The sequence below is a fragment of the Salmo salar genome, chromosome ssa03, assembly GCF_905237065.1.
Source record: "Salmo salar chromosome ssa03, Ssal_v3.1, whole genome shotgun sequence".
NCBI lineage: Eukaryota > Metazoa > Chordata > Actinopteri > Salmoniformes > Salmonidae > Salmo > Salmo salar.
Genome location: NC_059444.1, coordinates 95443088 through 95468346, shown reverse-complemented (window position 1 = coordinate 95468346; position 25259 = coordinate 95443088). Strand labels below are relative to the sequence as shown.

Below are 25259 nucleotides of genomic sequence, written 5' to 3'. Positions count from 1 at the left end.
GTTACCTCTCCAGGGGCCAGTGGGGGTCTGAGTGTGTGTTACCTCTCCAGGGGCCAGTGGGGGTCTGTGTGTGTTTTACCTCTCCAGGGGCCAGTGGGGGTCTGTGTGTGTGTGTTACCTCTCCAGGGGCCAGTGGGGGTCTGTGTGTGTGTTACCTCTCCAGGGGCCAGTGGGGGTCTGAGTGTGTGTTACCTCTCCAGGGGGCGGTGGGGGTTGAGGCGAGCCCAAGCTCAAGCCCCTCCCTCAGCTCCCCGGCGTGCTTCACCAGCAGCCGTAGCAACCGCAGCGTCGCCATGACGATGATATCGTCGTTACTCTGCTTGCTGTTCTGATTGGTCAGCAGCAGCTTGGGGTCATCCTCATCGATGGGTACCTGACGGAGGAAGAAGAGAGACATGGAGGGACAGAGGAAGAGATGGATGGATAGGAGAGATGCAGGGAAAGGGACAAGGCATCTCCTACAACATCCCAAACTTCCTCAAGTCCTAGATGAATAGAAACAGTGAATAGCAATACCGGGATGAAAAACATCAATTCTACTTTAACATTCATCTTATAGACAGTACTCGTAGGGCCAGGTTCCCAGACACAGATTAAGCGTCATCCCGGACTAAAAAGAACGCCCAATGGAAAATTCCCATGGAAATAGTGTCGGACTAAGCAGTCCCAGTCCCCCCTGCCAGTCCGTATCCCCTGCCAGTCCCCCTGCCAGTCCCAGTCCCCCCTGCCAGTCCCCCCTGCCAGTCCCAGTATCCCCTGCAAGTCCGTATCCCCTGCCAGTCCCAGTCCGTATCCCCTGCCAGTCCCAGTCCGCCCTGCCAGTCCGTATCCCCTGCCAGTCCCAGTCCGCCCTGCCAGTCCGTATCCCCTGCCAGTCCACCCTGCCAGTCCCAGTCCCCCTGCCAGTCCCCCCTGCCAGTCCCAGTCCCCCTGCCAGTCCCCCCTGCCAGTCCCAGTATCCCCTGCCAGTCCCCCCTGCCAGTCCCAGTATCCCCTGCCAGTCCCCCCTGCCAGTCCCAGTATCCCCTGCCAGTCCCCCCTGCCAGTCCCAGTATCCCCTGCCAGTCCGTATCCCCTGCCAGTCCGTATCCCCTGCCAGTCCCAGTCCGCCCTGCCAGTCCGTATCCCCTGCCAGTCCCAGTCCGCCCTGCCAGTCCGTATCCCCTGCCAGTCCCCCCTGCCAGTCCCAGTCCGCCCTGCCAGTCCGTATCCCCTGCCAGTCCACCCTGCCAGTCCGAGTCCCCCCTGCCAGTCCGTATCCCCTGCCAGTCCCAGTCCGCCCTGCCAGTCCCAGTCCGCCCTGCCAGTCCCAGTCCGCCCTGCCAGTCGGTATCCCCTGCCAGTCCCAGTCCGCCCTGCCAGTCCGTATCCCCTGCCAGTCCCCCCTGCCAGTCCCAGTATCCCCTGCCAGTCCGTATCCCCTGCCAGTCCGTATCCCCTGCCAGTCCCAGTCCGCCCTGCCAGTCCGTATCCCCTGCCAGTCCACCCTGCCAGTCGCAGTCCCCCCTGCCAGTCCCCCCTGCCAGTCCCAGTATCCCCTGCCAGTCCGTATCCCCTGCCAGTCCGTATCCCCTGCCAGTCCGTATCCCCTGCCAGTCCCCCCTGCCAGTCCCAGTCCTCCCTGCCAGTCCCAGTCCTCCCTGCCAGTCCCAGTCCTCCCTGCCAGTCCCCCCAGGAGAGAGCGTGAGTTCCACCCACCTGTCCAGCGTTGAGTTTGAGGAAGGTGAAGTAGGCACCGCAGGAGACCTTGTAGAGACTGAAGATCCGGTCCACCACCCTCCTCCAGACCCGGATCAGACCCTCCATCACCCCACTACCCCCACCCTGGACCCCCTCCCCCTGCTCCTCCAGCCAGGGACAGGCAGACAGCAGCTGTCTCCAGATCACATCCACCATGTCATCCTCCTCCTCATCCTCCTGCTGCAGGGCCATGTCCTCATCCTGGAGGGAGAGAGAGGGGGTGGGGGGAGAGAGGGGGGTGGGAGAGAGAGGGAGGGTGGGAGAGAGAGGGGAGAGAGAGGGGGTGGGAGAGAGAGGGGGGTGGGGAGAGAGAGAGAGAGGGGGTGGGGAGAGAGAGAGAGAGAGGGGGTGGGGAGAGAGAGAGAGAGAGGGGTGGGGGAGAGAGAGAGAGAGAGAGGGGGTGGGGAGAGAGGGAGAGAGAGAGAGGGGGTGGGGAGAGAGAGAGAGGGGTGGGGGGAGAGAGAGGGGGAGAGAGAGAGGGGAGAGAGAGAGAGAGAGAGGGGAGAGAGAGAGAGGGGGGAGAGAGAGAGAGAGAGGGGGGAGAGAGAGAGAGAGGGGGAGAGAGAGAGAGGGGGGGTGGGGAGAGAGAGGGGGGTGGAGGAGAGAGAGGGGGGGTGGAGGAGAGAGAGGGGGTGGGGGAGAGAGAGAGGGGGGGTGGGGGAGAGAGAGGGGGGTGGGGGAGAGAGAGGGGGGTGGGGGAGAGAGAGGGGGGTGGGGAGAGAGAGAGGGGGTGGGGAGAGAGAGAGGGGGTGGGGAGAGAGAGAGGGGGTGGGGGAGAGAGAGAGGGGGTGGGGGAGAGAGAGAGGGGGGGTGGGGGAGAGAGAGATGGGGTGGGGGAGAGAGAGGGGGTGGGGAGAGAGAGGGGGGTGGGGAGAGAGAGGGGGGTGGGGAGAGAGAGGGGGGTGGGGGAGAGAGAGAGGGGGGTGGGGGAGAGAGAGAGGGGGGTGGGGGCGAGAGAGAGAGTTATAGCAGGCTGGAAGTGAATCCCAAACCCAGACCTGCCAAGACACGTGCGGCAAATTGGAGATGTAGCACGAGCAGAATTGGGGTTCCCCCCCGCATGCTCGTGCGCGCGCTGTTTGTGAGTCTGATCTCAATTATAGAAGTGTACTAAATCAAGTCTATAAAAGGTTGGAATACTTTCTTGACAGCATTCCATTCAACACGGTAAACGTCACTAACATGTAAATAGAACGAACACACCAAAGTACTTTATTCTTGGAGGTTTTTTCTGAATGCTGTTCGCTGTTTCAGCCTAGGTTAAGGTCCCTATTGGATTTCTTTACAGAACATACATCATTTCAGATTTTCAAAATTGATAAAAATCGCAAATCTAGTGCCAAGGTATTTTAGAAGCATTGCCTCTATAGCTAATATCTGACAGTCATTCATTCTTCATCACAGTCTTCTAAACTCCCCACTCCAGTTAACGCCAAGATGGTTGTATTTATTTTGGATTATACTTTGTGACGTGGATCATAATTACAGTTACAGTCTATCAGGTTGCGTGATCCTCGAGTATAAAAGAGGTAGAGAGACTGTCAGGAATCAAGACTAGAGAGTCTAAAAGGAGGTAGAGAGTCAGGAATCAAGACTAGAGAGTCTAAAAGGAGGTAGAGAGTCAGGAATCAAGACTAGAGAGTCTAAAAGAGGTAGAGAGTCAGGAATCAAGACTAGAGAGTCTAAAAGAGGTAGAGAGATACATGGAAAGAGACAGACACACATACCAAGCCACTTAGTTATGCAGTTCCAAGTAGAGTCCAGTTCTAAACTTCTATCCTGGATGAACTATGATATTCTCAGAACACTGGGAGAAAGTACGAGATGTGTACATACTAAAACAATAGTTACTAATTCATTCCTCATGAGCGCACACACACACACACCTGTATTCCAGCAGGTCGACACATGGCCTGACCCAGGATGCTGAAGATGTTCTCCTTGTCCTCCTCACTGGTGCATTCTGGGAGAAGCTCCTCGATCTCCTTCTTCTCTCCCGGGAGCAGGGGCACACCTTCACCTTGACTGGAGGGATGGAGGGAGGAGATGGGAGGAGAAAGGAATGGACGGACGTAGGGGAGGAGAGATGAAAGGAGAGAGAGAGGGTAAAGAGGAGAGAAGTATGAGAGGAGAGGGGGATGGGAAGAGAGGGAGACAGAGGAACATCAATATTGCATAAGAATTTAAAAAATAATGTTTAAATCAGCAACGTCTTTTACCACAGAACACACCACGTCTGTATTCATGTTATCAGCTTTTACCACAGAACGCACCACATCTGTATTCATGTTATCAGCTTTTACCACAGAACACACCACATCTGTATTCATGTTATCAGCTTTTACCACAGAACGCACCACATCTGTATTCATGTTATCAGCTTTTACCACAGAACGCACCACATCTGTATTCATGTTATCAGCTTTTACCACAGAACGCACCACATCTGTATTCACGTTATCAGCTTTTACCACAGAACACACCACATCTGTATTCATGTTATCAGCTTTTACCACAGAACGCACCACGTCTGTATTCACGTTATCAGCTTTTACCACAGAACGCACCACGTCTGTATTCACGTTATCAGCTTTTACCACAGAACGCACCACGTCTGTATTCACGTTATCAGCTTTTACCACAGAACGCACCACATCTGTATTCATGTTATCAGCTTTTACCACAGAACGCACCACATCTGTATTCACGTTATCAGCTTTTACCACAGAACGCACCACATCTGTATTCACGTTATCAGCTTTTACCACAGAACGCACCACGTCTGTATTCACGTTATCAGCTTTTACCACAGAACGCACCACGTCTGTATTCACGTGTGTTTCAGGATAACTGCTGAGTGACAACGGTCAGAATATGTACCTGGCGTTGTCGACCACCTTCCGTCCCCAACGATAGGCCCAGCTGGCGAGAGCCGCCCAGGACTTGGCCACCTCCGGAGCCTGACTGGTGGACAACTGGTAGAGCTGCCCCAGGACCAAGTCTGGTTCTCCTACACCCACACTCACTATGGAGGCAGAGAGAGAGGGGTTAGGGTACAGACTGGAGGAAGAGAGGGTGTAGGGTACAGACTGGAGGAAGAGAGGGGTTAGGGTACAGACTGAAGGAAGAGAGGGTGTAGGGTACAGACTGGAGGAAGAGAGGGGTTAGGGTACAGACTGGAGGAAGAGAGGGGTTACGGTACAGACTGGAGGAAGAGAGGGGTCAGGGTACAGACTGGAGGAAGAGAGGGGTTAGGGTGTAGGGTACAGACTGGAGGAAGAGAGGGGTTAGGGTACAGACTGGAGGAAGAGAGGGGTTAGGGTACAGACTGGAGGAAGAGAGGGGTTAGGGTACAGACTGGAGGAAGAGAGGGGTCAGGGTGTAGGGGTTAGGGTACAGACTGAAGGAAGAGAGGGGTTAGGGTGTAGGGGTTAGGGTACAGACTGAAGGAAGAGAGGGGTTAGGGTGTAGGGGTTAGGGTACAGACTGGAGGAAGAGAGGGGTTAGGGTGTAGGGGTTAGGGTACAGACTGGAGGAAGAGAGGGGTTAGGGTGTAGGGGTTAGGGTACAGACTGAAGGAAGAGAGGGGTTAGGGTGTAGGGTACAGACTGGAGGAAGAGAGGGGTTAGGGTACAGACTGGAGGAAGAGAGGGGTCAGGGTACAGACTGGAGGAAGAGAGGGGTTAGGGTACAGACTGGAGGAAGAGAGGGGTTAGGGTACAGACTGAAGGAAGAGAGGGGTTAGGGTGGAGGGTACAGACTGGAGGAAGAGAGGGGTCAGGGTGTAGGGGTTAGGGTACAGACTGAAGGAAGAGAGGGGTTAGGGTACAGACTGGAGGAAGAGAGGGGTTAGGGTACAGACTGAAGGAAGAGAGGGGTTAGGGTACAGACTGAAGGAAGAGAGGGGTTAGGGTACAGACTGGAGGAAGAGAGGGGTTAGGGGTTAGGGGTTAGGGTACAGACTGGAGGAAGAGAGGGGTTAGGGTACAGACTGGAGGAAGAGAGGGGTTAGGGTACAGACTGGAGGAAGAGAGGGGTCAGGGTGTAGGGGTTAGGGTACAGACTGGAGGAAGAGAGGGGTTAGGGTACAGACTGAAGGAAGAGAGGGGTCAGGGTACAGACTGAAGGAAGAGAGGGGTCAGGGTACAGACTGGAGGACGAGAGGGGTCAGGGTACAGACTGGAGGAAGAGAGGGGTTAGGGTACAGACTGGAGGAAGAGAGGGGTCAGGGTACAGACTGGAGGAAGAGAGGGGTCAGGGTACAGACTGGAGGAAGAGAGGGGTCAGGGTACAGACTGGAGGAAGAGAGGGGTTAGGGTACAGACTGGAGGAAGAGAGGGGTTAGGGTACAGACTGGAGGAAGAGAGGGGTTAGGGTACAGACTGGAGGAAGAGAGGGGTTAGGGTACAGACTGGAGGAAGAGAGGGGTCAGGGTACAGACTGGAGGAAGAGAGGGGTCAGGGTACAGACTGGAGGAAGAGAGGGGTTAGGGTACAGACTGGAGGAAGAGAGGGGTTAGGGTACAGACTGGAGGAAGAGAGGGGTTAGGGTGTAGGGGTACAGACTGGAGGAAGAGAGGGGTTAGGGTACAGACTGGAGGAAGAGAGGGGTTAGGGTGTAGGGGTTAGGGTACAGACTGGAGGAAGAGAGGGGTCAGGGTAGGGTACAGACTGAAGGAAGAGAGGGGTTAGGGTGTAGGGGTTAGGGTACAGACTGAAGGAAGAGAGGGGTTAGGGTGTAGGGGTTAGGGTACAGACTGGAGGAAGAGAGGGGTTAGGGTACAGACTGGAGGAAGAGAGGGGTTAGGGTTGGGTACAGACTGAAGGAAGAGAGGGGTTAGGGTGTAGGGTACAGACTGGAGGAAGAGAGGGGTTAGGGTACAGACTGGAGGAAGAGAGGGGTCAGGGTACAGACTGGAGGAAGAGAGGGGTTAGGGTACAGACTGGAGGAAGAGAGGGGTTAGGGTACAGACTGAAGGAAGAGAGGGGTTAGGGTGGAGGGTACAGACTGGAGGAAGAGAGGGGTCAGGGTGTAGGGGTTAGGGTACAGACTGAAGGAAGAGAGGGGTTAGGGTACAGACTGGAGGAAGAGAGGGGTTAGGGTACAGACTGAAGGAAGAGAGGGGTTAGGGTACAGACTGAAGGAAGAGAGGGGTTAGGGTACAGACTGGAGGAAGAGAGGGGTTAGGGTACAGACTGGAGGAAGAGAGGGGTCAGGGTGTAGGGGTTAGGGTACAGACTGGAGGAAGAGAGGGGTTAGGGTACAGACTGAAGGAAGAGAGGGGTCAGGGTACAGACTGGAGGAAGAGAGGGGTCAGGGTACAGACTGGAGGAAGAGAGGGGTCAGGGTACAGACTGGAGGAAGAGAGGGGTTAGGGTACAGACTGGAGGAAGAGAGGGGTCAGGGTACAGACTGGAGGAAGAGAGGGGTCAGGGTACAGACTGGAGGAAGAGAGGGGTCAGGGTACAGACTGGAGGAAGAGAGGGGTCAGGGTACAGACTGGAGGAAGAGAGGGGTCAGGGTACAGACTGGAGGAAGAGAGGGGTTAGGGGTTAGGGTACAGACTGAAGGAAGAGAGGGGTTAGGGTACAGACTGGAGGAAGAGAGGGGTTAGGGTACAGACTGAAGGAAGAGAGGGTGTAGGGTACAGACTGAAGGAAGAGAGGGTGTAGGGTACAGACTGGAGGAAGAGAGGGGTCAGGGTACAGACTGGAGGAAGAGAGGGGTTAGGGTACAGACTGAAGGAAGAGAGGGTGTAGGGTACAGACTGGAGGAAGAGAGGGGTTAGGGTACAGACTGGAGGAAGAGAGGGGTTAGGGTACAGACTGGAGGAAGAGAGGGGTCAGGGTACAGACTGGAGGAAGAGAGGGGTCAGGGTACAGACTGGAGGAAGAGAGGGGTCAGGGTACAGACTGGAGGAAGAGAGGGGTCAGGGTACAGACTGGAGGAAGAGAGGGGTTAGGGTACAGACTGGAGGAAGAGAGGGGTTAGGGTACAGACTGGAGGAAGAGAGGGGTTAGGGTACAGACTGGAGGAAGAGAGGGGTTAGGGTACAGACTGGAGGAAGAGAGGGGTTAGGGTACAGACTGGAGGAAGAGAGGGGTCAGGGTGTAGGGGTTAGGGTACAGACTGGAGGAAGAGAGGGGTTAGGGTACAGACTGGAGGAAGAGAGGGGTCAGGGTGTAGGGGTTAGGGTACAGACTGAAGGAAGAGAGGGGTTAGGGTGTAGGGGTTAGGGTACAGACTGGAGGAAGAGAGGGGTCAGGGTGTAGGGGTTAGGGTACAGACTGAAGGAAGAGAGGGGTCAGGGTGTAGGGGTTAGGGTACAGACTGAAGGAAGAGAGGGGTTAGGGTGGAGGGTACAGACTGGAGGAAGAGAGGGGTTAGGGTGTAGGGGTTAGGGTACAGACTGAAGGAAGAGAGGGGTTAGGGTGTAGGGTACAGACTGGAGGAAGAGAGGGGTTAGGGTACAGACTGGAGGAAGAGAGGGGTTAGGGTACAGACTGGAGGAAGAGAGGGGTTAGGGTACAGACTGAAGGAAGAGAGGGGTTAGGGTGGAGGGTACAGACTGGAGGAAGAGAGGGGTCAGGGTGTAGGGGTTAGGGTACAGACTGAAGGAAGAGAGGGGTTAGGGTACAGACTGGAGGAAGAGAGGGGTTAGGGTACAGACTGAAGGAAGAGAGGGGTTAGGGTACAGACTGAAGGAAGAGAGGGGTTAGGGTACAGACTGGAGGAAGAGAGGGGTTAGGGGTTAGGGGTTAGGGTACAGACTGGAGGAAGAGAGGGGTTAGGGTACAGACTGGAGGAAGAGAGGGGTTAGGGTACAGACTGGAGGAAGAGAGGGGTCAGGGTGTAGGGGTTAGGGTACAGACTGAAGGAAGAGAGGGGTTAGGGTACAGACTGGAGGAAGAGAGGGGTTAGGGTACAGACTGAAGGAAGAGAGGGGTCAGGGTACAGACTGGAGGAAGAGAGGGGTCAGGGTACAGACTGGAGGAAGAGAGGGGTTAGGGTACAGACTGGAGGAAGAGAGGGGTTAGGGTACAGACTGAAGGAAGAGAGGGGTTAGGGTACAGACTGGAGGAAGAGAGGGGTTAGGGTACAGACTGGAGGAAGAGAGGGGTTAGGGTACAGACTGGAGGAAGAGAGGGGTTAGGGTACAGACTGGAGGAAGAGAGGGGTTAGGGTACAGACTGGAGGAAGAGAGGGGTTAGGGTGTAGGGTACAGACTGGAGGAAGAGAGGGGTCAGGGTGTAGGGGTTAGGGTACAGACTGAAGGAAGAGAGGGGTTAGGGTGTAGGGTACAGACTGGAGGAAGAGAGGGGTTAGGGTGTAGGGGTTAGGGTACAGACTGGAGGAAGAGAGGGGTTAGGGTGTAGGGTACAGACTGGAGGAAGAGAGGGGTTAGGGTGTAGGGGTTAGGGTACAGACTGAAGGAAGAGAGGGGTTAGGGTACAGACTGAAGGAAGAGAGGGGTTAGGGTGTAGGGGTTAGGGTACAGACTGAAGGAAGAGAGGGGTTAGGGTGTAGGGGTTAGGGTACAGACTGGAGGAAGAGAGGGGTTAGGGTGTAGGGGTTAGGGTACAGACTGGAGGAAGAGAGGGGTTAGGGTGTAGGGGTTAGGGTACAGACTGGAGGAAGAGAGGGGTCAGGGTGTAGGGTACAGACTGGAGGAAGAGAGGGGTTAGGGTACAGACTGGAGGAAGAGAGGGGTCAGGGAGGGCTGTGTCCTACCTGTGGTCTCAGCTGTGATTCGGGGCATGCCCTGGTCCTCTAGGGGTAGCTCCAGCAGGGCTGTGATGTTCTGGCTGATGGGGGGCAAGGCGGCGACCCCTGGGGTCATGACCCCTGACCTCTTCACCACCTGTTTGAGCTGAGGGGTCATGTCCTTCCAGTCCGCCAGCAGCCACTTACCTACAGACAGAGACAGACGGTTGGAACAGGGCCGAGTCAAACACACATGGGAGGTTTTCTAAAAAGGCAGGCATCCATTACCCAGCATGCACAGGACAGAGAGACTGGTACCAACCCTGGTAGGCCTGCATCTCAAATGGCACTCTATTCCCTCCAATAAGAGCCCTACGTAGGGAATAGGGGGCCATTTGGGACACACTAGAATCACTACTTACACAGAGTGAGGACGGAGCGACAGGCAGCACGCTCACACTTCCCTGAGCGACAGAAAGACAGAGCACAGGAACTCAACATCTCCATGGCTGCCATGGACTGACCTGGAGGGGAGAGGAGAGAGAGGGAGGGGAGGAGAGGAGGGAGAGAGGTGGAGCATGAGAGAGAGTTGGGGAGGAATAAGTGGGTAAAGAGAAAGACGAGTAAGCCAAACACTAACACACACTCACCCGCGGTGCAGAGGACTTTAGCCTTCTCGATCTGTAGTTCAGGTCCCCACTTCTCCCCCACAACACCCGCTAGTGACAAACGCCTGAACGCACGGCTCAACCCTTCCTCTCCTCCCTCCTCCTCCTCCTCTCCCTCGCTGCACTGGCCCAGCAGACGCGTTGCCAGGGCGATGTTCCCCTGTTTCCGGGCGAACTTGACGGCCGTCAGACATAGTTCCATCAGGTGGCCATCCAGCGGAGCAGAGGAGCCTGGGTAATGGAACACAGGAAGAGGGTTAACGTGAGTCACATGACAAAGACACAGCGATGGGGACAACACACACCCAGTAGATATAAAGCACAGTGTTTAAGAGCAGAAAGACCTCCCACAGACACAGGGAGGTTGTCTACCTTTCAGCCTGAGCAGTAGCTGTCTCTGGTAGATGGTGTATCTCAGTGTGTGGAGCCACGGCTGGACATCCTGTTGTTTACAGGTGCTGAGAGCTTCACTGTACAGGGGGATCAGACAGTCCTGGAGAGGAGGAGAGGGTTAGGGGGGTGTACACACACACACACACACAGCATTATGTGGACACCCCTTCAAATTAGTGAATTTGGCTATTTCAGCCACACCCGTTGCTGACAGGTGTATAAAATCGAGCACACTGCTAGACAAACATTGGCAGTTGAATAGCCTTACTGAAGAGCTCAGTGACTTACAACGTGGCACCGTCATAGGATGCCACCTTTCCAACAAGTCAGTTTGACATGACAAATTTCTGCCCTGCTAGAGCTGCCCCGGTCAACTGTAAGTGCTGTTATTGTGAAGTGGAAACATCTAGGAGCAGCAACGCCTCAGCTGAGAAGTGGTAGGCCACACAAGCTCACTAAAACAGGACCGCTGAGTACTGAATCATCTGTCCTCGGTTGCAAGACTCACTACCGAGGTCCAAACTGCCTCTGGAAGCAACATCAGCACAAGAACTGTTGGTCGGGAGCGTCATGAAATGGGTTTCCATGGCGATGTAAATGATGGAGTTGCGTGAAGCTTGTCACCACTGGACTCTGGAACAGTGGAAACGTTTTCTCTGGAGTGATGAATCATGCTTCACCATCTGTCAGTCCGATGGACTAATCTGGGTTTGACGGATGCCAGGAGAACGCTACCTGCCCAAATGCGTAGTGCCAACTGTAAAGTTTGGTGGAGGAGGAATAATGGTCTGGGGCTGTTTTTCACGGTTCGGTCTAGGCCCCTTAGTTCCAGTGAAGGGAAATCTTAAAGCATACAATGACATTCTAGACGATTCTTTGCTTCCAACTTTGTGGCAACAGTTTGGGGAAGGGCCTTTCCTGTTTCAGCACGACAATTTCCCCGTACACACAGCCAGGTCCATGCAGATATGGTTTGTCGAGCTCAGTCTGGAAGATATTGACTGGCCTGCACAGAGCCCTGACCTGAACACCGTCAGGATGAATTGGAACGTCGACTGTCAGCCAGGCCTAATCGCCCAACATCAGTGCCCGACCTCACTAATGCTCTTGGCTGAATGGAAACAAGCCCCCACAGTAATGTTCCAACATCTAGTGGAAAGCCTTCCCAGAAGAGTGGAGGCTGTTGTAGCAGCAAAGGGGTGACCAACTCCATATTAATGCCCATGATTATTGAATGAGATGAAGAGCAGATGTCCACATACTGTTGGTCATGTAGAGTCATGTTCTCCAGGGCAGAGCAGCAGTGTAGCTGCAGGGTGGTGAGGGTCTGTGTGTGTGTGTGTGTGTGTGTGTGTATACCTCCTGTCCGCTGAGTGGTTCTCCAGGGCAGAGCAGCAGTGTAGCTGCAGGCTGGTGAGGGTCTGTGTGTGTGTGTGTGTGTGTGTGTGTACCTCCTGTCCGCTGAGTGTGTTCTCCAGGGCAGAGCAGCAGTGTAGCTGCAGGGTGGTGAGGGTCTGTGTGTGTGTGTGTGTGTGTGTGTGTGTGTATACCTCCTGTCCGCTGAGTGTGTTCTCCAGGGCAGAGCAGCAGTGTAGCTGCAGGGTGGTGAGGGTCTGTGTGTGTGTGTGTGTGTGTGTGTGTGTGTGTGTGTGTGTGTGTGTGTGTGTGTGTGTGTGTATACCTCCTGTCCGCTGAGTGTGTTCTCCAGGGCAGAGCAGCAGTGTAGCTGCAGGGTGGCCAGAGTGGGCAGGCCGTCAGAGAGGGTGAGGGTGGAGAGGCGGAGGGGACCCAGACAGATACGACCCGTCTGCTTCAGGTAACGGACCAGGGTACTGTAACACACACACACAAGACGTAAGCTATTATCTCTCCTTCCTCCCAGTGTCTTCACTTCCTGTCACTGATTGAAAAGGAAATGACTGGTATCAGAAACAAGGTGGCAACTCCCACTAAGTCTCCACCAATACAAAGCTTTTAAATTGGTGGGATGTAGTGAACGAGAGTGTACATAGTCTGTCCCAAATGGTTCCTTAGTTTTGACCAGGGCCCATTGGTTCCCTATTCCCTATATAGTGCACTAGTTTTGACCAGGGCCCATTGGGCAGCACAGACAGAACCTGCAGCCAGTCCAACAGAACTCAACCTAAATGGAATGTAGAAGACATCATGGAAGAGCTCAAAGAAATACTGGTGTCTCCTCAGTCTCCCTCTTACAACCCATTGGATGACAAAGCCAGAGGTCCCGCACCCTCACCTCCTCCAATGGGTTTTGAGAAGGAGACGAGGTGTATGCTATTGAGCTCTTCCCAATGAAGTGTCCCACAATCCAGCAGGTTTTTGTTCCTACCCAGCACTAACACATTAATACAGGATTCATCAAAAAGTGTTCACCACGATCCAATGAGAGACTCACTCCGAGGTGGGCATGGCCTTCTGTTCCTGCTCGTGATTGGCCGTTGTCATGGCGGCCACAGCGCTGCGCAGCAGCTGCACCTCGATGGCCTTCTGCAGTTCTGAGGGGTCCGGACTCAACACTGCCGGGAGGAGACGCTTCAGGTCTACACACACACACACACACACACACACACACCCACTAAGGAGTCAAGACTCAAAACTGAAGGGGGCAGTCTGACACCCTCCTAACTAGTATATCAGTTGAACAGGTGGAGTTGAGCAGGCCTTAGTCCTCTCTCGCTCTTTCTCTCCCTCCCTACCTAGTTTATCCTTGGAGCCAGTAGAGGTGGAGTTGAGCAGGCCTTAGTCCTCTCTCTCCCCCTCCCCTCCTACCTAGTTTATCTTTGAAGCAGGTGGAGTTGAGCAGGCCTTAGTCCTCTCTCGCTCTCTCTCTCCCTCCCCTCCTACCTAGTTTATCTTTGAAGCAGGTGGAGTTGAGCAGGCCTTAGTCCTCTCTCTCCCCCTCCCCTCCTACCTAGTTTATCTTTGAAGCAGGTGGAGTTGAGCAGGCCTTAGTCCTCTCTCGCTCTCTCTCTCCCTCCCCTCCTACCTAGTTTATCTTTGAAGCAGGTGGAGTTGAGCAGGCCTTAGTCCTCTCTCTCCCCCTCCCCTCCTACCTAGTTTATCTTTGAAGCAGGTGGAGTTGAGCAGGCCTTAGTCCTCTCTCGCTCTCTCTCTCCCTCCCCTCCTACCTAGTTTATCTTTGAAGCAGGTGGAGTTGAGCAGGCCTTAGTCCTCTCTCTCTCTCTCCCTCCCTCTCTCTCCCTCCCTCCCTCCCTCCTACCTAGTTTGTCCTTGGAGCCCGTAGAGGTGGAGTTGAGCAGGCCGTAGTCGTCTCTCTCCCCCGCCAGGAGCTCCAGCTGAGCACGGCATTCTTGGAAGTCTCCGTCCTCGAAGCAGCTCAGAGCCCGTACGTAGTTGAAGTCTGTCTTCAGGTGCACGCTCGCTGCGGCAGGGTTACCAGGGTTCTTCTTGAGGGCGTGCACGCTGGCCTGCCACTCCTGCACCGAGGACCAATCGCCGAGGGCCACATAGCACTGGCATGCCTTATTGGCAAGGAGGTTGAGCACCTCGGAGGAACACTCGTTGGACTTGAGGAGAACCGTCTTCCTGCCGTCACCTGAAGGAGGAAGAGAGGAGGGGAGAGACGGAAGGAGAAGAGAGGAAAGGGGGAGGAGAAGAGAGAAGAGGGGAGGGGAGAGACGGAAGGAGAAGAGAGGAAAGGGGGAGGAGAAGAGAGAGGAGGGGAGAGACGGAAGGAGAAGAGAGAGGAAAGGGGGAGGAGAAGAGAGAGAGGAGGGGAGAGACGGAAGGAGAAGAGAGGAAAGGGGGAGGAGAAGAGAGAGAGGAGGGGAGAGACGGAAGGAGAAGAGAGGAAAGGGGGAGGAGAAGAGAGAGAGGAGGGGAGAGACGGAAGGAGAAGAGAGGAAAGGGGGAGGAGAAGAGAGAGGAGGGGAGAGACGGAAGGAGAAGAGAGGAAAGGGGGAGGAGAAGAGAGAGAGGAGGGGAGAGACGGAAGGAGAAGAGAGGAAAGGGGGAGGAGAAGAGAGAGAGGAGGGGAGAGACGGAAGGAGAAGAGAGGAAAGGGGGAGGAGAAGAGAGAGAGGAGGGGAGAGACAGAAGGAGAAGAGAGGAAAGGGGGAGGAGAAGAGAGAGAGGAGGGGAGAGACAGAAGGAGAAGAGAGGAAAGGGGGAGGAGAAGAGAGAAGAGGGGAGGGGAGAGACGGAAGGAGAAGAGAGGAAAGGGGGAGGAGAAGAGAGAGGAGGGGAGAGACGGAAGGAGAAGAGAGGAAAGGGGGAGGAGAAGAGAGAGGAGGGGAGAGACAGAAGGAGAAGAGAGGAAAGGGGAGGAGAAGAGAGAGGAGGGGAGGGGAGAGACGGAAGGAGAAGAGAGGAAAGGGGGAGGAGAAGAGAGAGGAGGGGAGAGACAGAAGGAGAAGAGAGGAAAGGGGAGGAGAAGAGAGAGGAGGGGAGGGGAGAGACGGAAGGAGAAGAGAGGAAAGGGGGAGGAGAAGAGAGAGGAGGGGAGAGACAGAAGGAGAAGAGAGGAAAGGGAGAGGAGAAGAGAGAGAGGAGGGGAACACTTGGTTATTATCGGCTAATGGTTGCCTCTGAAATGTCTTCCTATTCCCTGTGTTTTCACCGTTGTGTTTGGGGCTGGCTGTGTTAAAGCTGTGTGTGTGTGTGTGTGTGTGTGTGTGTGTGTGTGTGTGTGTGTGTGTGTGTGTGTGTGTGTGTGTCTCACCGTTGCCGTTGTGTTTGGGGCTGGCTGTGTTAGAGCTGTTGGCTCCGGCCAGTTTGAGGAGTGAGCGGTCAAAGCCCTTAATGGAACAGTCCATCCCTGTCACGGCACACAGCTGTTCCTGGTACTCCACCGCAGCCTTCTCAAACCTAGAGAGGTATGGGTTACTATATGGTCTTTACAGAGAGAGGTATGGGCTACTATATGGTCTTTACAGACAGAGGGGTATGGGTTATTATATGGTCTTTACAGAGAGAGGTATGGGTTACTATTTTACAGACAGAGGGGTATTATATGGTCTGAACATACCATGTAACAGCATCTAGCCATGACGTCACAGAGCAACATTCCAGTTGTAACCAGCCATGACGTCATAGAGCAACATTCCAGTTGTAACCATCCATGACGTCATAGAGCAACATTCTAGTTGTAACCAGCCATGACGTCATAGAGCAACATTCTAGTTGTAACCAGCCATGACGTCATAGAGCAACATTCTAGTTGTAACAAGCCATGACGTCATAGAGCAACATTCTAGTTGTAACCAGCCATGACGTCATAGAGCAACATTCCAGTTGTAACCATCCATGACGTCATAGAGCAACATTCCAGTTGTAACCAGCCATGACGTCATAGAGCAACATTCTAGTTGTAACCAGCCATGACGTCATAGAGCAACATTCTAGTTGTAACCAGCCATGACGTCATAGAGCAACATTCTAGTTGTAACCAGCCATGACGTCATAGAGCAACATTCTAGTTGTAACCAGCCATGACGTCATAGAGCAACATTCTAGTTGTAACAAGCCATGACGTCATAGAGCAACATTCTAGTTGTAACCAGCCATGACGTCATAGAGCAACATTCCAGTTGTAACCATCCATGACGTCACAGAGCAACATTCCAGTTGTAACCATCCATGACGTCATAGAGCAACATTCCAGTTGTAACCAGCCATGACGTCATAGAGCAACATTCTAGTTGTAACCAGCCATGACGTCATAGAGCAACATTCTAGTTGTAACCAGCCATGACGTCATAGAGCAACATTCTAGTTGTAACCAGCCATGACGTCATAGAGCAACATTCTAGTTGTAACCAGCCATGACGTCATAGAGCAACATTCTAGTTGTAACCAGCCATGACGTCATAGAGCAACATTCTAGTTGTAACCAGCCATGACGTCATAGAGCAACATTCTAGTTGTAACCAGCCATGACGTCATAGAGCAACATTCTAGTTGTAACCAGCCATGACGTCATAGAGCAACATTCTAGTTGTAACAAGCCATGACGTCATAGAGCAACATTCTAGTTGTAACCAGCCATGACGTCATAGAGCAACATTCCAGTTGTAACCATCCATGACGTCATAGAGCAACATTCCAGTTGTAACCAGCCATGACGTCATAGAGCAACATTCTAGTTGTAACCAGCCATGACGTCATAGAGCAACATTCTAGTTGTAACCAGCCATGACGTCATAGAGCAACATTCTAGTTGTAACCAGCCATGACGTCATAGAGCAACATTCTAGTTGTAACCAGCCATGACGTCATAGAGCAACATTCTAGTTGTAACCAGCCATGACGTCATAGAGCAACATTCCAGTTGTAACCAGCCATGACGTCATAGAGCAACATTCCAGTTGTAACCAGCCATGACGTCATAGAGCAACATTCCAGTTGTAACCAGCCATGACGTCATAGAGCAACATTCTAGTTGTAACCAGCCATGACGTCATAGAGCAACATTCTAGTTGTAACCAGCCATGACGTCATAGAGCAACATTCCAGTTGTAACCATGGTGAGGCTATATAGTGTTTGTTTATATTTTCTTTGTTTCAAAACATTTGTGTAAAACAAGCTTATATTTTAGGTTCTGATGGGGTACGGCTGGGGAACAAAGTTTATGAGGCATTTATAAAGTTAAAGTCTTCAAGAATTGCCGCCTAAAGACACTGAGCTTGGCCTCCACTTACACGCAGACAAACACACACACACACACACACACACACACACACACACACACACACACACACACACACACACACACACACACACACACACACACACACACAGGTGTTTTTCCTTACCGCCCCTCAGCCTGTAGTGCCACAGAGCTGACCCAAGCCAGACTCTTGCCAGTGTTGGTGAGACTCCAGGCAGCTAAACCCTGGATAGCCTCAGGACAGTGAAGTTCACACAGAGCCTCTACCAGCATCACCAGAGGAGCCTCCAACTCCGGACCCTAGAGAGGAGACATGGGGGGGTCAGTTACAGGTAACCAGAAGAGACCTGGACCCTACAGAGAGGAGACATGGGGGTCAGTTACAGGTAACCAGAAGAGACCTGGACCCTACAGAGAGGAGACATGGGGGTCAGTTACAGGTAACCAGAAGAGACCTGGACCCTACAGAGAGGAGACATGGGGGGGTCAGTTACAGGTAACCAGAAGAGACCTGGACCCTACAGAGAGGAGACATGGGGGGGTCAGTTACAGGTAACCAGAAGAGACCTGGACCCTACAGAGAGGAGACATGGGGGGGGTCAGTTACAGGTAACCAGAAGAGATCTGGACCCTACAGAGAGGAGACATGGGGTCAGTTACAGGTAACCAGAAGAGACCTGGACCCTACAGAGAGGAGACATGGGGGGTCAGTTACAGGTAACCAGAAGAGACCTGGACCCTACAGAGAGGAGACATGGGGGGTCAGTTACAGATAACCAGAAGAGACCTGGACCCTACAGAGAGGAGACATGGGGTCAGTTACAGGTAACCAAAAGAGACCTGGACCCTACAGAGAGGAGACATGGGGGGGTCAGTTACAGGTAACCAAAAGAGACCTGGACCCTACACAGAGGAGACATGGGGGGTCAGTTACAGGTAACCAGAAGAGACCTGGACCCTACAGAGAGGAGACATGGGGGGTCAGTTACAGGTAACCAGAAGAGACCTGGACCCTACAGAGAGGAGACATGGGGGGTCAGTTACAGGTAACCAGAAGAGACCTGGATCCTACAGAGAGGAGACATGGGGGAGGGGTCAGTTACAGGTAACCAGAAGAGACCTGGACCCTACAGAGAGGAGACATGGGGTCAGTTACAGGTAACCACAAGAGACCTGGACCCTACAGAGAGGAGACATGGGGGGGTCAGTTACAGGTAACCACAAGAGACCTGGACCCTACAGAGAGGAGACATGGGGGGGTCAGTTACAGGTAACCACAAGAGACCTGGACCCTACAGAGAGGAGACATGGGGTCAGTTACAGGTAACCAGAAGAGACCTGGACCCTACAGAGAGGAGACATGGGGGTCAGTTACAGGTAACCAGAAGAGACCTGGACCCTACAGAGAGGAGACATGGGGGTCAGTTACAGGTAACCAGAAGAGACCTGGACCCTACAGAGAGGAGACATGGGGGGTCAGTTACAGGTAACCAGAAGAGACCTGGACCCTACAGAGAGGAGACATGGGGGGTCAGTTACAGGTAACCAGAAGAGACCTGGACCCTACAGAGAGGAGACATGGGGGGGTCAGTTACAGGTAACCAGAAGAGACCTGGACCCTACAGAGAGGAGACATGGGGGGTCAGTTACAGGTAACCAGAAGAGACCTGGACCCTACAGAGAGGAGACATGGGGGTCAGTTACAGGTAACCAGAAGAGACCTGGACCCTACAGAGAGGAGACATGGGGGTCAGTTACAGGTAACCAGAAGAGACCTGGACCCTACAGAGAGGAGACATGGGGGTCAGTTACAGGTAACCAGAAGAGACCTGGACCCTACAGAGAGGAGACATGGGGGTCAGTTACAGGTAACCAGAAGAGACCTGGACCCTACAGAGAGGAGACATGGGGGGGGTCAGTTACAGGTAACCAGAAGAGACCTGGACCCTACAGAGAGGAGACATGGGGGGGTCAGTTACAGGTAACCAGAAGAGACCTGGACCCTACAGAGAGGAGACATGGGGGGGTCAGTTACAGGTAACCAGAAGAGACCTGGACCCTACAGAGAGGAGACATGGGGGGTCAGTTACAGGTAACCAGAAGAGACCTGGACCCTACAGAGAGGAGACATGGGGGGTCAGTTACAGGTAACCAGAAGAGACCTGGACCCTACAGAGAGGAGACATGGGGGGTCAGTTACAGGTAACCAGAAGAGACCTGGACCCTACAGAGAGGAGACATGGGGGGTCAGTTACAGGTAACCAGAAGAGACCTGGACCCTACAGAGAGGAGACATGGGGGGTCAGTTACAGGTAACCAGAAGAGACCTGGACCCTACAGAGAGGAGACATGGGGGGGTCAGTTACAGGTAACCAGAAGAGACCTGGACCCTACAGAGAGGAGACATGGGGGGTCAGTTACAGGTAACCAGAAGAGACCTGGACCCTACAGAGAGGAGACATGGGGGGTCAGTTACAGGTAACCAGAAGAGACCTGGACCCTACAGAGAGGAGACATGGGGGGTCAGTTACAGGTAACCAGAAGAGACCTGGACCCTACAGAGAGGAGACATGGGGGTCAGTTACAGGTAACCAGAAGAGACCTGGACCCTACAGAGAGGAGACATGGGGGGTCAGTTACAGGTAACCAGAAGAGACCTGGACCCTACAGAGAGGAGACATGGGGGTCAGTTACAGGTAACCAGAAGAGACCTGGACCCTACAGAGAGGAGACATGGGGGGTCAGTTACAGGTAACCAGAAGAGACCTGGACCCTACAGAGAGGAGACATGGGGGTCAGTTACAGGTAACCAGAAGAGACCTGGACCCTACAGAGAGGAGACATGGGGGGTCAGTTACAGGTAACCAGAAGAGACCTGGACCCTACAGAGAGGAGACATGGGGGGTCAGTTACAGGTAACCAGAAGAGACCTGGACCCTACAGAGAGGAGACATGGGGGGTCAGTTACAGGTAACCAGAAGAGACCTGGACCCTACAGAGAGGAGACATGGGGGGTCAGTTACAGGTAACCAGAAGAGACCTGGACCCTACAGAGAGGAGACATGGGGGGTCAGTTACAGGTAACCAGAAGAGACCTGGACCCTACAGAGAGGAGACATGGGGGTCAGTTACAGGTAACCAGAAGAGACCTGGACCCTACAGAGAGGAGACATGGGGGGTCAGTTACAGGTAACCAGAAGAGACCTGGACCCTACAGAGAGGAGACATGGGGGGTCAGTTACAGGTAACCAGAAGAGACCTGGACCCTACAGAGAGGAGACATGGGGGGTCAGTTACAGGTAACCAGAAGAGACCTGGACCCTACAGAGAGGAGACATGGGGGGTCAGTTACAGGTAACCAGAAGAGACCTGGACCCTACAGAGAGGAGACATGGGGGGGTCAGTTACAGGTAACCAGAAGAGACCTGGACCCTACAGAGAGGAGACATGGGGGGGTCAGTTACAGGTAACCAGAAGAGACCTGGACCCTACAGAGAGGAGACATGGGGGGTCAGTTACAGGTAACCAGAAGAGACCTGGACCCTACAGAGAGGAGACATGGGGGGTCAGTTACAGGTAACCAGAAGAGACCTGGACCCTACAGAGAGGAGACATGGGGGGTCAGTTACAGGTAACCAGAAGAGACCTGGACCCTACAGAGAGGAGACATGGGGGGGTCAGTTACAGGTAACCAGAAGAGACCTGGACCCTACAGAGAGGAGACATGGGGGGGTCAGTTACAGGTAACCAGAAGAGACCTGGACCCTACAGAGAGGAGACATGGGGGGGTCAGTTACAGCAAACCAGAAGAGACCTGGACCCTACAGAGAGGAGACATGGGGGGTCAGTTACAGGTAACCAGAAGAGACCTGGACCCTACAGAGAGGAGACATGGGGGTCAGTTACAGGTAACCAGAAGAGACCTGGACCCTACAGAGAGGAGACATGGGGGGTCAGTTACAGGTAACCAGAAGAGACCTGGACCCTACAGAGAGGAGACATGGGGGGGTCAGTTACAGGTAACCAGAAGAGACCTGGACCCTACAGAGAGGAGACATGGGGGGTCAGTTACAGGTAACCAGAAGAGACCTGGACCCTACAGAGAGGAGACATGGGGGGTCAGTTACAGGTAACCAGAAGAGACCTGGACCCTACAGAGAGGAGACATGGGGGGTCAGTTACAGGTAACCAGAAGAGACCTGGACCCTACAGAGAGGAGACATGGGGGGGTCAGTTACAGGTAACCAGAAGAGACCTGGACCCTACAGAGAGGAGACATGGGGGGTCAGTTACAGGTAACCAGAAGAGACCTGGACCCTACAGAGAGGAGACATGGGGGGTCAGTTACAGGTAACCAGAAGAGACCTGGACCCTACAGAGAGGAGACATGGGGGGTCAGTTACAGGTAACCAGAAGAGACCTGGACCCTACAGAGAGGAGACATGGGGGGGGTCAGTTACAGGTAACCAGAAGAGACCTGGACCCTACAGAGAGGAGACATGGGGGGGTCAGTTACAGGTAACCAGAAGAGACCTGGACCCTACAGAGAGGAGACATGGGGGGTCAGTTACAGGTAACCAGAAGAGACCTGGACCCTACAGAGAGGAGACATGGGGGGGGTCAGTTACAGGTAACCAGAAGAGACCTGGACCCTACAGAGAGGAGACATGGGGGGGTCAGTTACAGGTAACCAGAAGAGACCTGGACCCTACAGAGAGGAGACATGGGGGGTCAGTTACAGGTAACCAGAAGAGACCTGGACCCTACAGAGAGGAGACATGGGGGGTCAGTTACAGGTAACCAGAAGAGACCTGGACCCTACAGAGAGGAGACATGGGGGGGTCAGTTACAGGTAACCAGAAGAGACCTGGACCCTACAGAGAGGAGACATGGGGGGTCAGTTACAGGTAACCAGAAGAGACCTGGACCCTACAGAGAGGAGACATGGGGGGTCAGTTACAGGTAACCAGAAGAGACCTGGACCCTACAGAGAGGAGACATGGGGGGGTCAGTTACAGGTAACCAGAAGAGACCTGGACCCTACAGAGAGGAGACATGGGGGGGTCAGTTACAGGTAACCAGAAGAGACCTGGACCCTACAGAGAGGAGACATGGGGGGTCAGTTACAGGTAACCAGAAGAGACCTGGACCCTACAGAGAGGAGACATGGGGGGTCAGTTACAGGTAACCAGAAGAGACCTGGACCCTACAGAGAGGAGACATGGGGGGTCAGTTACAGGTAACCAGAAGAGACCTGGACCCTACAGAGAGGAGACATGGGGGGGTCAGTTACAGGTAACCAGAAGAGACCTGGACCCTACAGAGAGGAGACATGGGGGGGTCAGTTACAGGTAACCAGAAGAGACCTGGACCCTACAGAGAGGAGACATGGGGGGTCAGTTACAGGTAACCAGAAGAGACCTGGACCCTACAGAGAGGAGACATGGGGGGTCAGTTACAGGTAACCAGAAGAGACCTGGACCCTACAGAGAGGAGACATGGGGGGTCAGTTACAGGTAACCAGAAGAGACCTGGACCCTACAGAGAGGAGACATGGGGGGGTCAGTTACAGGTAACCAGAAGAGACCTGGACCCTACAGAGAGGAGACATGGGGGGTCAGTTACAGGTAACCAGAAGAGACCTGGACCCTACAGAGAGGAGACATGGGGGGTCAGTTACAGGTAACCAGAAGAGACCTGGACCCTACAGAGAGGAGACATGGGGGGGTCAGTTACAGGTAACCAGAAGAGACCTGGACCCTACAGAGAGGAGACATGGGGGGGTCAGTTACAGGTAACCAGAAGAGACCTGGACCCTACAGAGAGGAGACATGGGGGGTCAGTTACAGGTAACCAGAAGAGACCTGGACCCTACAGAGAGGAGACATGGGGGGTCAGTTACAGGTAACCAGAAGAGACCTGGACCCTACAGAGAGGAGACATGGGGGGGTCAGTTACAGGTAACCAGAAGAGACCTGGACCCTACAGAGAGGAGACATGGGGGGTCAGTTACAGGTAACCAGAAGAGACCTGGACCCTACAGAGAGGAGACATGGGGGGTCAGTTACAGGTAACCAGAAGAGACCTGGACCCTACAGAGAGGAGACATGGGGGGGTCAGTTACAGGTAACCAGAAGAGACCTGGACCCTACAGAGAGGAGACATGGGGGGTCAGTTACAGGTAACCAGAAGAGACCTGGACCCTACAGAGAGGAGACATGGGGGGTCAGTTACAGGTAACCAGAAGAGACCTGGACCCTACAGAGAGGAGACATGGGGGTCAGTTACAGGTAACCAGAAGAGACCTGGACCCTACAGAGAGGAGACATGGGGTCAGTTACAGGTAACCAGAAGAGACCTGGACCCTACAGAGAGGAGACATGGGGGGGTCAGTTACAGGTAACCAGAAGAGACCTGGACCCTACAGAGAGGAGACATGGGGGTCAGTTACAGGTAACCAGAAGAGACCTGGACCCTACAGAGAGGAGACATGGGGGGTCAGTTACAGGTAACCAGAAGAGACCTGGACCCTACAGAGAGGAGACATGGGGGGTCAGTTACAGGTAACCAGAAGAGACCTGGACCCTACAGAGAGGAGACATGGGGGGGTCAGTTACAGGTAACCAGAAGAGACCTGGACCCTACAGAGAGGAGACATGGGGGGGTCAGTTACAGGTAACCAGAAGAGACCTGGACCCTACAGAGAGGAGACATGGGGGTCAGTTACAGGTAACCAGAAGAGACCTGGACCCTACAGAGAGGAGACATGGGGGGGTCAGTTACAGGTAACCAGAAGAGACCTGGACCCTACAGAGAGGAGACATGGGGGGTCAGTTACAGGTAACCAGAAGAGACCTGGACCCTACAGAGAGGAGACATGGGGGGTCAGTTACAGGTAACCAGAAGAGACCTGGACCCTACAGAGAGGAGACATGGGGGGTCAGTTACAGGTAACCAGAAGAGACCTGGACCCTACAGAGAGGAGACATGGGGGGTCAGTTACAGGTAACCAGAAGAGACCTGGACCCTACAGAGAGGAGACATGGGGGGGTCAGTTACAGGTAACCAGAAGAGACCTGGACCCTACAGAGAGGAGACATGGGGGGTCAGTTACAGGTAACCAGAAGAGACCTGGACCCTACAGAGAGGAGACATGGGGGTCAGTTACAGGTAACCAGAAGAGACCTGGACCCTACAGAGAGGAGACATGGGGGTCAGTTACAGGTAACCAGAAGAGACCTGGACCCTACAGAGAGGGAGACATGGGGGGGTCAGTTACAGGTAACCAGAAGAGACCTGGACCCTACAGAGAGGAGACATGGGGGTCAGTTACAGGTAACCAGAAGAGACCTGGACCCTACAGAGAGGAGACATGGGGGGTCAGTTACAGGTAACCAGAAGAGACCTGGACCCTACAGAGAGGAGACATGGGGGTCAGTTACAGGTAACCAGAAGAGACCTGGACCCTACAGAGAGGAGACATGGGGGGGTCAGTTACAGGTAACCAGAAGAGACCTGGACCCTACAGAGAGGAGACATGGGGGGTCAGTTACAGGTAACCAGAAGAGACCTGGACCCTACAGAGAGGAGACATGGGGGGGTCAGTTACAGGTAACCAGAAGAGACCTGGACCCTACAGAGAGGAGACATGGGGGTCAGTTACAGGTAACCAGAAGAGACCTGGACCCTACAGAGAGGAGACATAGGGGTCAGTTACAGGTAACCAGAAGAGACCTGGAACCTACAGAGAGGAGACATGGGGGGGTCAGTTACAGGTAACCAGAATAGATCTGGACCCTACAGAGAGGAGACATGGGGGGGTCAGTTACAGATAACCAGAAGAGACCTGGACCCTACAGAGAGGAGACATGGGGGTCAGTTACAGGTAACCAGAAGAGACCTGGACCCTACAGAGAGGAGACATGGGGGGGTCAGTTACAGGTAACCAGAAGAGACCTGGATCCTACAGAGAGGAGACATGGGGTCAGTTACAGGTAACCAGAAGAGACCTGGACCCTACAGAGAGGAGACATGGGGTCAGTTAAAGGTAACCAGAAGAGACCTGGACCCTACAGAGAGGAGACATGGGGGGGTCAGTTACAGGTAA

At 53.9% G+C, this 25259-nt stretch overlaps 1 protein-coding gene across 1 annotated transcript in view; it reads right to left on the bottom strand.

The window, feature by feature from the left end:
• Positions 1 to 25259, bottom strand: part of smg1 (SMG1 nonsense mediated mRNA decay associated PI3K related kinase) — a 121071-nt gene that overhangs the window by 48953 nt on the left and 46859 nt on the right. Inside the window, 13 exon segments of the mRNA XM_045715889.1 lie at positions 193 to 373; positions 1699 to 1941; positions 3627 to 3765; positions 4621 to 4765; positions 9472 to 9651; positions 9867 to 9968; positions 10095 to 10343; positions 10485 to 10605; positions 12187 to 12337; positions 12919 to 13063; positions 13744 to 14079; positions 15205 to 15350; positions 17298 to 17452. Coding sequence (XP_045571845.1) covers positions 193 to 373; positions 1699 to 1941; positions 3627 to 3765; positions 4621 to 4765; positions 9472 to 9651; positions 9867 to 9968; positions 10095 to 10343; positions 10485 to 10605; positions 12187 to 12337; positions 12919 to 13063; positions 13744 to 14079; positions 15205 to 15350; positions 17298 to 17452 — 2293 coding nt within the window.